The 16,284-nt window shown below is 29.9% G+C and overlaps 1 protein-coding gene and 1 long non-coding RNA gene across 3 annotated transcripts; one reads left to right on the top strand and one right to left on the bottom strand.

The window, feature by feature from the left end:
• Positions 1-9: 9 nt before the first annotated feature.
• On the bottom strand, positions 10-15,764 carry LOC106054297 (receptor expression-enhancing protein 5-like). 2 transcript variants are annotated; one of them, XM_013210105.2, is made up of 6 exons: positions 15,566-15,764; positions 12,932-13,025; positions 12,633-12,771; positions 11,901-12,045; positions 10,194-10,244; positions 10-2,437 (listed from the first exon to the last, which is right to left on the bottom strand). In XM_013210105.2, exons 1-6 carry the CDS (start codon positions 15,693-15,695, stop codon positions 2,367-2,369), a joined length of 630 nt encoding a protein of 209 aa, XP_013065559.1. In that variant the 5' UTR covers positions 15,696-15,764; the 3' UTR covers positions 10-2,366. The 2 variants fall into 2 exon arrangements, with proteins under 2 accessions (XP_013065559.1, XP_013065560.1); XM_013210106.2 differs by lacking the exon at positions 10,194-10,244 and having other exon boundaries at positions 15,566-15,758.
• On the top strand, positions 5,324-6,931 carry LOC129924243 (uncharacterized). The gene is made up of 2 exons (XR_008776244.1): positions 5,324-5,365; positions 6,779-6,931. It is a non-coding gene; the product is annotated as an uncharacterized LOC129924243 (long non-coding RNA).
• Positions 15,765-16,284: the final 520 nt, after the last annotated feature.

Below are 16,284 nucleotides of genomic sequence, written 5' to 3'. Positions count from 1 at the left end.
AACCAAGAATTGAATTTTTCTGTTTTATTTATCAACTAAAATAAATTATCAACTAAAAAGGAGAGAATATGAGTGTCAAGGTGTAAGCATGCTAAGAAATGATGAAATGACAATATGTTGAGTAATACAACTAAACTGACTGACCCACAGTCAAACAATCTGCTACAGATACCAGAAAATTTTTTTTATCTGGTTTTGGGCTGGTCCGTATTTACTGCTTAAACTATTTATGATATGGAAAGTGATTCCAATAAAGTAGATTTAACTTTAACATTTAAAAAGTGAACGACAATGAACAAATAATTTCATGATACATAGATTTAAAGAAAAAAACACCATACTTACAAAGACAAGATTTCTAAAGTTATGGTATTTAGTACTATAAAACATAGTGACCTGATCAGTGTATAAGATGAAAGAGATTGGAAAACTTTGATAAGTAAATAACAGAATTGGTACCATGTAAATATAATTAACTGATATTTAATAAAGAATTTATTGTTCACTCATTTGTTTCCCCTGACATAATTTTCAAAATTAAGTTAAAAGCCTTTTTTATTCTAAAAGCTAACATATAAATGCCTAAATGTTACTTATTCGAACAACTACAGACAAAGTAATTATTCACTGCTAGACGCAACCAATAACTGTGAAAGGGAATTCCACACACACCTAATTCAACTAGGTGAATGAATGTGAAAAAGACGCACATAATAATAAATTTCAAAAAATTACATGTCAAAGATAAGAAACAAAATATTTAACAAGCTCACACCATATTTTGCAACAAAACAAAAACTGTATATAGATCTATATATAAATATATGTTAAAAAAAAAAAAAGTATTGTTTAAAACAAAAATAATGAGCACAATCTCCAACTGATTTACTTTTTTTTTTTCTTTCTCTAAGTAAAAAGATGAAAGCACCAATATATATATATATATATAAATGTGTTAAGAAACAAACAAAAAATTGCATTTCAATAACAAATAATAAACAAAAGTACACATTTTCCAAAAGATTTTACGCATTGGAAATAACATGCTTGGGGGAAAAAAAGACTAGAAATGATGAGAATGGATAAATACCAAAACCAAAAAAATGTCTGGAAAACAAAGAAACAAAAAAAAAAATAAAAAATTTCTGTTTGAGATCATAGGCAACGCAAAATTACAGGCGATATTGACTTTAAATCAACTGTCAAAATATACCTAGCATATTTATATTCAACTGAGTTAAGGGACAAGGCAACCTTACGTCCAAATAGACAAAAACTTTCTTAAAAACCATGTTTATAATAATTATAGAGTTAAAGGTTATAAATCCAAATTGAAACATCAAACGTAGAGCTAAAAACAGAGCTATGGGCAAGGCAATCTAAAGGTTCAAGTTGCGAAAAAACACAACCGTCTTAATTTTATTATAAATTATGTGGTTTTAACGTGCTTGAAAAAAGATGTAAAAATATGTGTTTATAATAATTATTAAATATTAAAGGCTGTAAATCCCATTTAAACATCACATGTAGAGCTGAAAATATATTACAGGAAACATTCTTCAAAATGTCTATTGGAACGATCAAAGCCAAGTAAAAAAAAAAAAAAATTCTGCTTACGTGTCATGATAAAAGGATGATACATTAATTGTGGAATAGGGACAAACATATCGGTGGCATGACGTACGTATACAAGATAGTACAAGGTGCAGCTCTCTAATATCAAGCACCCAATCAGCAGCTAATATAGTAGCAATAGTTTTTAAAGCTCTTAGCAAAACTTTTAGAATGATAATATATCAAACTTGAGCAAAAGAATACATTCAAATTACAATCACCATAAGTTAATTTCTCTAAGGGATTATTTTGAAATTCTAGCCTCTGTAATTATTAAAATACTTTTGAATACTATGCAATATTCCATATTTACAAAATGTCTCTGTCAAGAGTACTGAGCTTATTGCAACAAAAAAAAAAAAAAAGAGTCATGTCAAAGATTAGAAACAAAACGCAAATTGTCAATAAAATATTTCTAACAATGTTCTTTGATCTTTCAAAAAATATTTCCTTTTAAATGCCCATTTTATTTGTTTGTAAAATTTACAGAGGGTAAAATGAAACGATCTAAAAAAAAAATTGTTCCACACTTCCTAAGCCCAGTAAATACTTTGTATACGAGTTAATATTTTCTAAAACAGATGCCACTGGTGTTATGACAAAACCCAATTCATGGATTGTTATGTTAGTAAATTATCTTTTGGCTAAGGTAAACATTGACAATGGAAAACAAAATGGAAACATCAAGCTCAGGGAGTAAACACAAATGTCCCACAACTATTCCACGATGACCGTCTCGGCTGACCAGAATCTTAGTCATTTTTAGAATTCAAAGCCCTTTTGACCAACTCATCCTTAGCCACATCTTCTGCCAGATCTTTTGCTGAAAAGAGAAAATAATTCACCTGTGAGTGCAATTTATAAAAAAAAAAAAAAAATATTTACTGATTTGAACTTTTTAAGCATAATAGAATTTGTTTTTATTACTTATAGTAAGAATTGTAATAATTTCTAGTATCATTTTCTACAAAAGTTTTATTATATCTATGCACTTTTCTAAAACATGGAAGATTGAAACCAAACACAGAAATGTATCAATAGGACATTTGTACAATATATATATATATAATATATATATATATAATATTGTCTGTCTTAAGTTAGTTAAGAAATAAACTGAAAACCCAGTTAAGGTGTAAGGAACCACGAAGACTGGTATGACAGCAAGATGATAGCAATTACTTTCTGTAATGCCAGTCAACCAAAGAACAGCACACACATACAACATTCAATACTTAAAATCTTCAATAGATGTACAGAAATTAACAGAATTTTTATCTCCACCATTGAACAAATCATTGGCTACTATTCTTGTAGTAAACAAAGATTCTTGGTAGTATCAAATAAATGCATATCCATTTTTGTTTTCAACCTGATTCAAAAGCTCAAGTTTGTAAGTAAAATAATAGTATGTGAACTTTAGTTCTACTCCAATAGAGTATTTATACAATAATTAAAAGGCATCGTCTTCATTCTCCAAGACTAATAAAAAAAAATTACAGTATCTTAAAATTTAATTGAAAATGGAGAGAATATTTTTTTTATTTTCTGGATGTGGGAGGGATTGTTCTTTGTTTTGGTAGTAAATTCGATGCAGTACCAACATGTTTTATTTCCCGGGACACGAAAATGTAAATATAATACAATTTCTTAGTGCATTCATCTTTAATGAAATTCGAATGAATAGTGTTTAGTATTGTGACCTTTCAATATTTATGGATTAAATGTTTAATAAAAGGTTAAATCTTTCAGTATATCGATTCTTTAATGAATTTTTAAAATATTTTCTTTTTCCGTGCTCAGTTTAAAATTAATGAAAACAAATTTTTTTTTTAAATATTATTTTATTTATCATACCTTTGTAGCCCATTCATTTTCCTTTCAAATACAATAAAATTTGTTAGATTATTTAATAAAATAAAAAAGTTATGTTAGTTTTAGTAACTCTACCCCCCCCCCTTTAAAAATGCATATGTTCATCCTAGAAAATAATTCGCACTGAAAGAGCTAAACCACCCTCCAGTTTACTTTCTGCTAACAATATGCAAATAAGTTAGCTTCTATCTTACGTTATACAGTCATAAGCTTTTGTACATCTTGACACATTATTTGACAATGCGGGTCTACATAATCAAAGGGGACAAAAGTTTTTTAAAGATTTTTATAAATTCCTTTTCAATTATTCCCACACAAAAAAAAAAAAAGGAACAACAAAAAGGGGGAAGTGAGAATCATAAAATATTTTTCAGACAAATTATTTTCTTTTTTTTCTTTGATCAATGGAACTGTAAAAAGATGCAACTAATAAAAGCTGAACAAGAAAGAATCCAATATTCAATGGTTTCAGTAGATTATTAGACTAGGACAACTATCACTGAGACTTACTCGTCACTAAAACACATTACAATTTAAGAGAGGAACTGGGATACAACTTAAAAAAAAAAACACAAATAATGAACCAACAGTGTAAAATAAATCAGGACTACGATGTAGAAACATAGTGCCAACTCTTTTGTTTTTTATTAACTTTCTATAATATTGGAGATGCTCTTGTATTATTTTTACAACTCAAACAAGAACATAAAACTAAAATGCTATATTTAACTTTAGTTAGGCCATTATTAGAATATGCATCCTCTGTTTAGGATCCCTCAGCTCATGAAAACATAAAAAAAAAAAAAAAAAAAAAAAATAGAGAAGTGAGATTTATAACTAACAAATATTCCAATTTGATTCCAAGTAATTTACATTAAAATATACAGAAGGTATTGTAAGATATACCAGTATTTAACACTTTCTGATGATCAGCTGTAACACCTGCATTTGTATGTTATAAAAACAAATAGAACAAGAGGACAGATGATAAGAGTGAACAAAACAGCAATATTTTATTCTACATAAAACATAACCCACTTTCAACAATGATTTAGCAAAAGAAATTAGATATCAATAACAGAGTTGCACTGCTTTCAATTCCAAATCAAAAGAAGCTCACACTTTTCTTCATAGTCTAAGGAAGACGGAATATGGAAGTTAAAAATGGTAACATTCGTTTCAATCTAAAATTGTGCACATAATAGTAGGCCTCGTTCACTCACTTAACAGAGTGTCACGCTAATTACATGAATGTCATGGGTTCAATCCCCATACAGGCCAATTTTGTGTTTCTTTCTCTTTACTTTTCAATGACAAATAAAATATGAACATTTAGTTTGCCATGTTATTTGAGCATTTAAGATTTAAAGACCAACTGAAGAGGTTTTTTTCGAAATTGAGATAGCGATTGATTTAGATAGTAGATAGCATCAAAGTTAGTTCCTAAAAATTTGAGATTTTAGAAAAGCGTATTTATATTAGAAAAAGTAATTTGAAAGTGTAAAAAATAACGAGATTTGAAAATCAGCTTCAATGGCCGAAACCGGAAGTGACGTATTGTAATGGACTGAGAAAATGTAAATAAAAATAGACATGGCTGGATACGTTATTGATAGCGATTCAGATGATAAACTTATCTAAATCTTGCTGTCCAACAATTTTAAATGATACTTATCATGGGATGCACCAAAATGCCCTGAAGAGAACTCTTCTACTTTTTCAAAATATATTATAGAGCAGACTATTGAATTAATATAATTATAGATAGATTATAATAGGACTAGTGACTGACTAGTCACTAGATCATAGATCTAGATCTAGTCTACTCTAGTAGGTCTCTAGTATCATCAAGTACTAGTAGATCATCTAGGTCTAGGTATACTATACTTAGACTATACTAAGTCTAATAGTACTAGTATACTAATAGTATACTATTAGTCTATTATAATTTTTATTATAACAAAACTAAATGGTTAGATCTATCTATTCTATATTATTTTCTATATCTCTAATTCTAGCTAGGCCTTCTAACACTTTTACTAGTCACTCACTAGATCTAGATCTAGTTTATAAATACTTGACTTGTATTATTGTACTAATTGTAGTATTACTACTAGTAATACTAGATCTAGTATTAGTTTATAAACTAGTAGATTTAACTAATTTAAGTAGATCTAGAGTAATCTAGACTAGCCTCTATGTTAAGTCTAAGCCCAGTCGCCAACATTTTTTAATGCTTGAATTTGTATATCTCTGTTCTGTAATAGTAAGACCTAGTGAGTAGTGTCCTAGCAATAGCATAAAGATTATTCATAGATATAAATAAAATATTATATTTTTTTTATAATAGTCAAGGACTAAACCTAAAGCCTAAGCTAAATCTATCTAGAATATATTTATACTCTTTACTAGCCCTTACTATACTTATTAATAAGGCTAAACTTTAGATCTAAAAAAATGATAAGTCATCATTTATATTGGTAATATAAAATACAGATTTTTACTAAACACATGTGACATTTCTTTAAGTCTTAAACTTAAACAGGGCGGGTCCTAACGATTGCGGGGCCCTATGTGAAACTGATTGCGCGGGGCCTAGTCTGGGTGGGAATAAGGATAATAAGTGAAAATTAAGATTTCGTATTTAAAAAAAATTCGACTTTGAATTTTATTAAATCTTTACTAAGTACAAGATTACGATCAAATTAACTTTACTTTACAAACTTTGCAACCTATGGCATATTAAAATGCCAGTCACTCTATTAAAGTAAATAAAGTATGGAAACTTCTGATTAACGTGAAAATTTGCCTGATTATTACATTTTAGTACATGAAAGCTGACAATGTCTTATTTCGTTTATCTCGCGTAGGATTAGCGTTTTCCAGAATGAATGACACCCACAATTTTGTCTATTTTTCAGGAGATTTTTAAGAGATTTTTATGAGATTTCCAGGTTTTATATATACCGATATATATATATATATTGCAATTTAACTATTACACCTAGAATTAGCACGAAGCCTATGAAAGTGCAGGGCCCACTGCGACCGCATAGGTTGCAGTGGCTTAAGACTGACCCTGGTCTTATATATATTAGATTGCCTAGACCTAGAGTAGAGTAATTTATTATTATTAAGAACAATAAGAGTTAGATGTTGATGTTAGATCAGATAATCAGTATAACATATATAATATATATATATATATATAACCACTAGTTCTATATATAATGTATACATAATTAAGTATAAATGTTAATAAATAAATTTTTTAAAATCTATTTTACAGAAAACATATATGACATGTGGCATACAGACAAGTTTACTAGATGGATCTTTCATCATTTTGGAAATACAATATTCCCTGTGAAACAAATCACAGAAACATTCTACAATTTTATTTTATATAATAAATACCAATAAATGTAAATACAAAATCACATTTTAATAGAGTTCTTCATTATACACACAACATTATTTTAGTATGTTCCTTTTCACTTGCTAGGTTTAGACAAAGTTTCGAATCAGGATTTAATATTATTAAGTCATAGCCCAAAACTCCAGCAGGATGTTAGTTAATGGCAGTGGTCAATGTTTGAACCTGAGACCACAGAGAAGACAGTTCGGAATGCAAACCACACAACTTTCTGCGTTTCGAAACCTATTCAAATTTTGATCATTTTTATGTTAATGCAGATCTGAATGTCCATTGCAATGATGACTTGATCTGTAAAGGGGTTTCATTTTTTAAAAATAAGTTGGATCTCATTCTTCGAATGATGCTATTTATTAGAAATTGCAACGTGGAATACATATTAGAGGCCAAAAGAAAATCCACTGATGAGGGAAGACGTAGACGTCGTAAAGAACATTTAAATTGACCACCAGCTGAATATGGTTATGTCTTGGCTGGACGCGGCAAAATATCTAGTTTGCAGCTGGGGCTGCGTAGCCATGGAAAATACTGCATTTCTCATTAATCTTTCGACTCGACTGCCAGCCTTATTTATTAAACACTTTAAATTATGTATAGCTCTGCATTTTTTAATAACAATGAAAAAAAATATATATATTCAGTGATTAACTGGCAATAATTGGGTTACTAAAATTTAATAAAATGAGTTGCATAATTACATCAACAGTAGCCTATATGCATTACTTAACATTATATTGATACTATAATTTATTTTCCACTTCCCTGACTTCCCAGAGAAAAGAAAAAAACGACAACTCCTTCTCCAGTAGGATAATCTCTTTCATTTATAGTCTAAACACAATTTAAAACTTTGTTACCTACAGTTACAGATTAACTTGCTAACTTAACTATCTAATAATCTAATGATTCTATTCCAATCAACAAATGAGTCAAGCGTGAGATAAATGAAAACTCTTTAATTTTTAGATATATATTTATAGAACTATGTAAGTATATAGGCCCGAATATACGGTACGAATATATTTAAATAAGAGTGTAATAAAATCCATATTTTGTATATTAATAATATTATAGAATTGGTAGATCTAGGTCTAATTTTTGCCTTATAGATTACTTTTTAGAAATTTAGATCTAGTACTTTTTTTTACTAGTAGATCTAAATCAGACTACTTTTAAGTCTAAGTTAAGGTTTAAGTTAAAGCTATTTGCCTAGTGTTGTACGGGGTTGTGACTCTAGATTCAAACTAAATATAATCGTATAATACAATAACTACATTGAATGAGCTCAACATTCACATTGTAATAATTGTTTTTTTTTCCCATATTGGGCCTATTTACGGACGACTATAGGTTAATAATCACTATTAAGTGTATAGATAGAGTATATAATTTTAAACTTTGTTTTTCTATGTCTAGGCCCAGCACCTCGATCGGATGTCTAAATAGATAGGTCTTATCTCTAAATATCCAATACTACTATTACTAGATCTAGACTTCATCTAATTGGATTTAGATCTAAATTTAGGTCTACTTCGTACATCATTAATGATCTGAGAAAAGAACTCTGCTCTTGATCAAAAGCAGTAGATCTAGAACTAGAATAAGCCTGAAGCAGTAACATAAGCCATAAATTGCGTAACTTGACTAAAACGAAACATGTGAACTGAGGCTCGCGGTACTGCGTGGGCTGAAACGCTGTTCGCTTGACTAGATCAAGAATAAGCCGACAAACAGTAGATCTAACATGCAAAGCCATAAATTGCGTGATTTGACCTAATTTCCCCAACTCTAACATCCACTTTTTATAAATTGGCGTGTTTTAGTCGCCTTTGTTTTTAGAAACTAGCATTCCTGTAAAAAGGAATAGGGAAATACGCTAAGCCATAAACTGAAAAATTTGACCTAATTTCCCTTAAACTACGTCATCGACCTTGGTTGTCTGGGAAATACTGATCTCGAATGGCTTCGAGATTGTGAAATTTAATAGTCCCTAAAACTCACATTAAATTGCTTATATCTAAATTATTACAAAGAATACAGGTCTAAAATTTCGTATGTATGTTTTTTTAAGCATTATGAATCTAAAAAAAAGTATAACACCGGTTTCCGCGTCTGACCCCAAAACCTCTTCAGTTGGTCTTTAAATATAATATAATATATATATTACTTGTATATTAGGAAGGACACAAGACAGTTTTATGATATAGTTTCTTGACACACAAAAAAATAATCAAAATATAAACTAGTAAAAAAAAATTCAACTTAATTTTATACAGAAACAGTTAGCATGTTAGGAAAAAAACTTTGTTACCCCCTCCCTCTATCCAGACCATACTATCAGCCTAAGAACTCATTAAAAATGAATCTGGATGACATTTCTAAATGTAGAACTGAAGGATCAGAGAAAGCCCATGTATTGGTCAGCATTATTGCTAACCTTTCCGTAGAGGTCATCTCTTCATGTTATTATACACAACTCCTATACCTACTTGAGACTTTAAAAGAAACAAGATACTAAAAAGAGTCAAAGGCAAACCCCACTGTCAGCTGCACTCACACAACAGGTTTTATATATATATATATATAAACTGAAGTAAAACAGCTGTGGATTAACACAACTGCCTTTAAAACCATTTTATGTTTCATTTATATGTACGTGCATATAATAGACAAGTACTTCAAACTAAGAAGCTGTTTAAACACTATGTGAGACAAAGTCAGTCTTTAGAATAAGTATTATATTTAGTAAATTAGCCTTGTTAATAAAATGGTACGTGGAAATAGTTTTTTTTAATAACATTGTTTAGTACACATAAAGGGAACCCCATTAGGCTACTTTCTAAAAATTATGCAGATAATTGCTTTTGTAATTGTACTTAATAAATTGGCTAATTTTTATGAGATTATCCCATTGCATTTTAACTAATGTATCAGCAACCAAAAAATATGGTAAAAATACAAATTCCAGTACCAAGTGCTAGAAAAATAATCAGATTAATATTTATTCCTCTAGCCTTATTTGTGTTTTTTTATACACTTAAGCCTATTCCAAATACAAGCTTCAATAAAGGTTTCTGTAACATAAATAGGGTATTCTGTTGTTTTTAAATTAAATATGTAGAGCTTATGAATAAATATTAATCTGAAGCCATTGTCATTTATAAAAAAAATATATAAAAAAACAAAAAAAAAAACTTTTTTTGCAAATGAAACAAAAATAAAACAGAATTCGATACGCCTCCAGAATATTGACTCTGAACAGTCTTACCCTGCTGAATAATGGCACGTGAAGATTCCCCTTGTGTAGCAAGATTAAAGACTATGCAAAAAAGGAACGAACAATAAGGAGATAATGAACACATTAAATTACTGGTTTTTGGTTTACGTTTTGCCAAAATAAATTATATATCTGATTCTACAGCTGAGTCAGATATTTCAAATGCTTAAGAGTCAAATGCAGAATCAGAAGCTTAAAAAGCTGCAGAAATAATTGCAACAAATTCACCAAAACTAAAGGTAGATAGGAATAGATCTTGGTTTCCATAAAGAAAATATTTTGCTTTTTTTTTTATTAGATTCATAAACATAAAGTAGAAACACCTGCAAGGTACAGCTTTCATAAATTAGATTTTTACTACTTCTTTTTGTATAAAGAAAGTTAACTGAATGATTTAATAGTTTAGCTTAATTCTAAAAAAATATACTTTGCACACACATATATGCAAAAGATACTAAAAAAGCAAGATAAATCTATACTCAACATATACATGCATGTAAAAAAAAAATACATCCAATATCCAAACAACATAGAAAAAGTCAATTTCTCTTGTGTGTTTTAATAGTTTAATATCATGTGTCTCAAATTGTCAAGTTTATGAGTATTTACGATAAAATGATTTTTTATGATTTTTGCTAAGAAGAAAACAATCAGACATGCCTACCCCCTAAGACCAAGAATGAGGAAATCTCCAAGTTCAAAATGAGGAGCAAAAAAAAAAAAATTATTATAAAAAAAAGCATAGCTAGTTTACTTGTTGTTTATTCTTCTTCTTTTTAGTCATCTCCTAGCCAGCTTTTTGCTGCAAGCTGTAGGCTCTTTTGCAGTCTGTGCCAAGGAAAAGTAGCGTGCTGTTTTTTTTTTTCCAGCTGTTTAGATCTAGCTCTAGATTGTGACTTTTGATCCCTACCTTTGATCTGATATCTCATTCTAGATCTATTTAATTTAACATAAGCACAAGGAAATCTATTCAATGTAATCACTAGATCTAGTCAAAATAGTTTCCTGTAGAAATATATTTTAATAACCTATATTTCTTTTGAAATTAACTTAGAAATCTTAGAAATGAGTGTACAAAAAGCCCTGTGGGTCGCAGGATAATCAATAGCAAGTCAAGGAAATCTAACTGTGCATGGCCACACAGAGAAGAAATGGAAAAAAAAATTCATGAATTTTGCAAGCATTATTTTCATTTGACGTTATAAAACAAATCATGAAATAATGGTTGAGAAATTTATTTTCTTTTGGCTTGAACTTGAACTTTGAGAAAAAAACATGGATACCCGTGTTTTTTTTTAATTGGGGGGGGGGGGGGATTTTGATGGATAGTTTAGCAAAATACAGAAGGTAGGCATGCCTGCAGTCCTATGAAGTTAAAAAATTTCTGTATCACATCTCTATTTTTAACTCCACGAAAAACCTGATTTCTTTTTTATATTAATTGATTATACATAAAATTTCAACTGATCAAAAATGTTATACAAAGTGACTGGGCATCTCAGAAAATATAAAATCTTTGTTAGTTATAACAAAAATTATAATCAAAACTAGTTTGGGGAAAGCAACAACTATGGTGACTACCCAACTATGTCTACTACACCCGAACAACTGCTCCTTTTAACGTTGAAGTGTCCAACTGCACGACAAATAGAAAGAATATGCATTTTCAAGACAAAAAAAAAAAGTGAAGCATTTTACCTTCTGCAACAGCTTCTTTAGCCTTATCCAAGGCAGTGTCAATGCGGTCTTGGTGACGTAAAATGAAAGGTCTGATAAAGCGATAGTACAAGGTAATGGAACCATTCCAAGGAACTGGCATGAAGCACCACACCAGAAATACACACTGAAATAATAATGACAATATTAGCTGTAGTTTTGTTTTACTGTCATGGTACAAGAAACGTATATAGCATAGGAATGAATTTCAATTTCTTTTTGTTTCCCTGCCTAGATGTTCAGAAATATGTGTAAGGTCTAGTGATTTGAATGACAAGTATTAACTTTTTTTTTCTGGTCCAATTTTAATAAGTTAAGTTTAAAAAGTCACATAAAATCTATATAGTTTATCTTTTTTTTTAATTTTTGAGCTGACATAGATAAGCACAAACAAACGACAAGGCAGAAGTTTTATTAAATATCAGTGCCTTCTGAAAATTATGTCCCTTTGGTTTTTATATATATATATATATATATATATATATATATATATATATATATATATATATATATATATGGCTCCTTAAGTCTCAGAAGACATTATGTCCCTTTGTAATCCATTTAATAAAAAAAAAAGGGAGAAACCTAGCATCAAGCATTATGGCCATTCACGCTAAACATATATTTTTTTCTTTGCATTGGACTAAGTCTCTAGTAGATTTATAAATATTTATAAATACATTTAGAACAGAATTTGAAAAATACATTACAAACCTTCAACAACCAGTAGAATGGGATCCAAAACAGGAAAATGTCAGAGAAAAATTCTACAAGGCTGAAGACGCTGTACACCACCCAGTAGGTCAACCATTTTGTATCATCATCTTTGTCACGACTCTCGATGGCTTTAACTCTGCAATAGTCCAATTTTGACTAATATTTCTATTACAAATCTCAATCATCAAATTTATTTATTATCAATCAAAACAGTAAAAACAAACATAACAGGAATATGCTTTCAAAATTTAAAATGAGACGTTCAAGGGTCAATATTTATAAGAAACTAGACTTACGAGGCATATGCTGGGTAAATGAATCCGATAAAATTACAAAGAAACTGTGCTCCATATCCAACCATCAACCATAATGCAATAATTGAAATAAAGACTGTGAAGAAAACAAACAAACAAATAGTACAAACTATAATCAAAACAGAAATGAAATATACAAATAATACAGACTGTAATTAAAACAGAAATAAAATATATTCATGAGAATAAATAAATTTGCATAAGGACATTATGTAATGTTTGTTCTGTCATTTATGTAATGTTTGTTCTGTCATTATGATGATCAAAGCCGCAGTTTAAGTTTGTATTCTACAATGTCTACAAATGGTTTGTACAAGTGGTATGCGATTTGGACTGTTGTTCTGTGGTCTCGATGGGGATGAGTTCCAACTTTGCCCGCTGCCATCCCCTGTTGTTCTGTAGGAGGCTTGTACTAGGATGTAATCATTCTGTGGGAGAGTTTCAGAGAGATCGAAAAGAATTTTTTAAAATTTCAATTCCATTTTTTTTAAATATAATTTCTTGGCAGCTGTGCTAATAACTGCTAAAAATGTTTAAAACCTATATTTATTTTGTGCTGATATAAATTATTAAGCATTAAAAAAAAAGGACAGTATCATAAAACAACTTACAAGGTAATAAATAAATGTTAGCTAGAACACCTATGCAACCAATTATATATATATATATCAGCACTATTTGAAGCAAAAATGTGAGTGTACCAATAAAACTTTGAAACATGATCAAAACATTAATGATATTTAAAGAGGGTAATATTTACAATATTTTCAAAAATAAACATTGCTATTTGAAGCGAAAAAAAAGGTGTTCTCAAATTCAAAGTAAAACTTTCAAATTAAACTTCATCTTGAGGATATATTTAACTTTATTTTCCATTATAATTAATATTGACCAAAAGTAGGACGATACTTTTGTTTGTGAGCATTTTAGATCCACAAATACTGATTATTGCAGCAAAAAAGGGCAGCAAAGGTTCAATTACTGAGAAAACTGTCCTCGTTTAATGTTAACGAAAAGGCCTTGGCTATGTTTTATCAAGTTCACATCTGCAATATTTTAAGTTTTAATAATCACAGTTTGGTATGCCAATCTGAAAATAAACTTCATTGAATCCTAAATGCTGCTGTTGGCAAAAAAAATAAAAAAAAATACATTTGGGCAGCTGTTTGAGACAAAGATCCATAAAAAAAGCTAAAAAGATTCTAGAAGTTAAAAAACCACCCTTTGGGTCAGGATTTTGTGAGTTTACCATCACAAAAGAGATATAAGACACCAGTAGCAAAGACTGACACAAAACTCTTTTGTTCCCCTCGCAATCGAATCATTAAATATCTATCTTATATAAACTTTTCACATGTAAATTATGAGTGAGTCTGGTGTGAATGTCCATTTTTTTTTATAGTTAAAATGTTTTGTTTGGTGTAATGCACAAATTGTAAGACAAATTTCCTAACAGACAATAAAGATTATTATTATGTAAAATTTTTAATGAGAAGAATTGTGCAAGAAAGAATATAATATAGAATAAATCTAGATGAGAAAAATTAAATAAAATTTATTTAATTATAAGTACATTTAGATCAATAGTAAGAATCTCAATAGCCATTCAACAGTATATAGAATATAGATCTATAACTATAATCTATTGTGACTGTCCATATGGTTTATTTCAGAAATACAAAAATACTTTAATAATCTGTCTACTACAGCTGAACTACTACAGTACTAGATTCTAATCTAAATTGTCATAAATCTGAAACATTAAACACCTGCCTCCTGTCATCATTCACTCTAGACTAGAAGTAGAGTAGAAGTATTTTTATTTTAAAATCAAAATTTACACATAAACAAGACATGTTTCTTCACTGTGTTGTGTATGATCACAAAGTGACAGACAGTTCAAATAATATAAATATAGATCTAGGGAATCTAGTTATATATTTAATATATATATATTATATATATATATAGTTCGTCCATCGCGGTTCGATGATGACCACTTTTGTCATCCAGGGGGCTGAGGGATTTGCACTGGGGTTTTGTGCCTCCTCATGTGGCTGGTGAGACTTATGTGAGCCCGAATGTTCGGCTGCACACCGGGCTGGTTATTCCAGCTGGAGCTAGTCACAGCTAGTGTCATTGGCCTTGCTTTTCTTCTGCTAGCACTGTTCTCGTCCTCTGCAACCTGTGTGCCAGTTTTCCCAGCACAACACAACGCCATGGCCATGATGCTGTCATGTGCCTTTGTCTCCCAGATGGCTGGGTCTATGCTGAACGCCTTTATTTTAGGCTTTAACTTTAAGATCTAAATGACAAATTTATCAAGACAAGATGAAATTTCATAGAGTGAGCATCAGCATCTGTGACAATAGTCTAGATTCTAGATCATGATATGATCATCTGTAGACGTAGATGAGCTAGATCTAGTACTAGTGGCGATAGATAGCAAAACAGTGAAAACTTCAATTTCAACAATTACAACAAATTATAAATTGAATAAACTTTTACAAAGACAAGATTTTTATGACATTTTTAATTTTATCCATATCCATATTTTAGGGAATTAGGCTAGACGGCTAGACCTAAACGTGAGTAACTAATTTTAAATATTCTTACCAAGCGCAATATACAGTCTTTTTACTCCTGTCTTAAGCTCTATTTTTTCCAAAATATCATTGACTTTATTCTTCTCATGCAAAACTTTATCAAGTCTGGCCTTAAATGCTTCAAAATGTGCAGCAGCCATTTTTTTAAAGGTGAGTTGTTTTCCTCCCCTTCTTTTGTTTATGAATGATGAACTTAGTCTAGATCTATCTGGATTTGAGGCTAGTTCTTTTTTGTAGATGGCGCTCCTCACTACAAAAAATAATTAACAATCCATTTTGTAGGTTAGTGCGTTTCATAATTGATTGAACTTACCGATAATTAAAGCTTTTAAGCTCGATTTTTTGAAGTCCAACATTCTTATAGACCTAGAATCTACACCTACTTAGTCTTTAGAGCTTTTAGTTCTATGTAGATTTAGACTATTTAGAGTCTAGTACCTTAACTACAAAGTGTTTGCTAATATAAGTTTTTAAAGCATCTGAGATTTCGACCTAGAGTTTAGCTATGTTAAGTATGTTACATTTAGGCCTACATAAATGAGTGACTAGCTCAACAGCGGGTTAGTTGGTTTGTTTTGTAAAATGTAAAGAAACTATGGAAACGTATGTCACGTTTTTAGCAGAAACTATATATTACTAGTTACAGTAGATCGCAATGTTTTTTTTTTAAATAAATCAAAACTAGATATTTAGATCAGCGTTTCTCAAACTGGGGCGCAACGTACTCTG

Source organism: Biomphalaria glabrata, chromosome 1, assembly GCF_947242115.1.
Source record: "Biomphalaria glabrata chromosome 1, xgBioGlab47.1, whole genome shotgun sequence".
Classification (NCBI taxonomy): Eukaryota; Metazoa; Mollusca; class Gastropoda; family Planorbidae; genus Biomphalaria; species Biomphalaria glabrata.
This window is presented reverse-complemented; position numbering and strand designations above follow the sequence as displayed.

Coding starts and splice junctions, on each gene's coding strand:
- LOC106054297 (XM_013210105.2), bottom strand. CDS start 15,695: ATGGCTGCTGCACATTTTGAAGCATTTAAGGCCAGACTTGATAAAGTT. Junction 12,772..12,931: donor ATTTACCCAGCATATGCCTC/GTAAGTCTAGTT, acceptor GGACTATTGCAG/AGTTAAAGCCATCGAGAGTC. Junction 10,245..11,900: donor TAAAGAAGCTGTTGCAGAAG/GTAAAATGCTTC, acceptor TTTTTTGCATAG/TCTTTAATCTTGCTACACAA.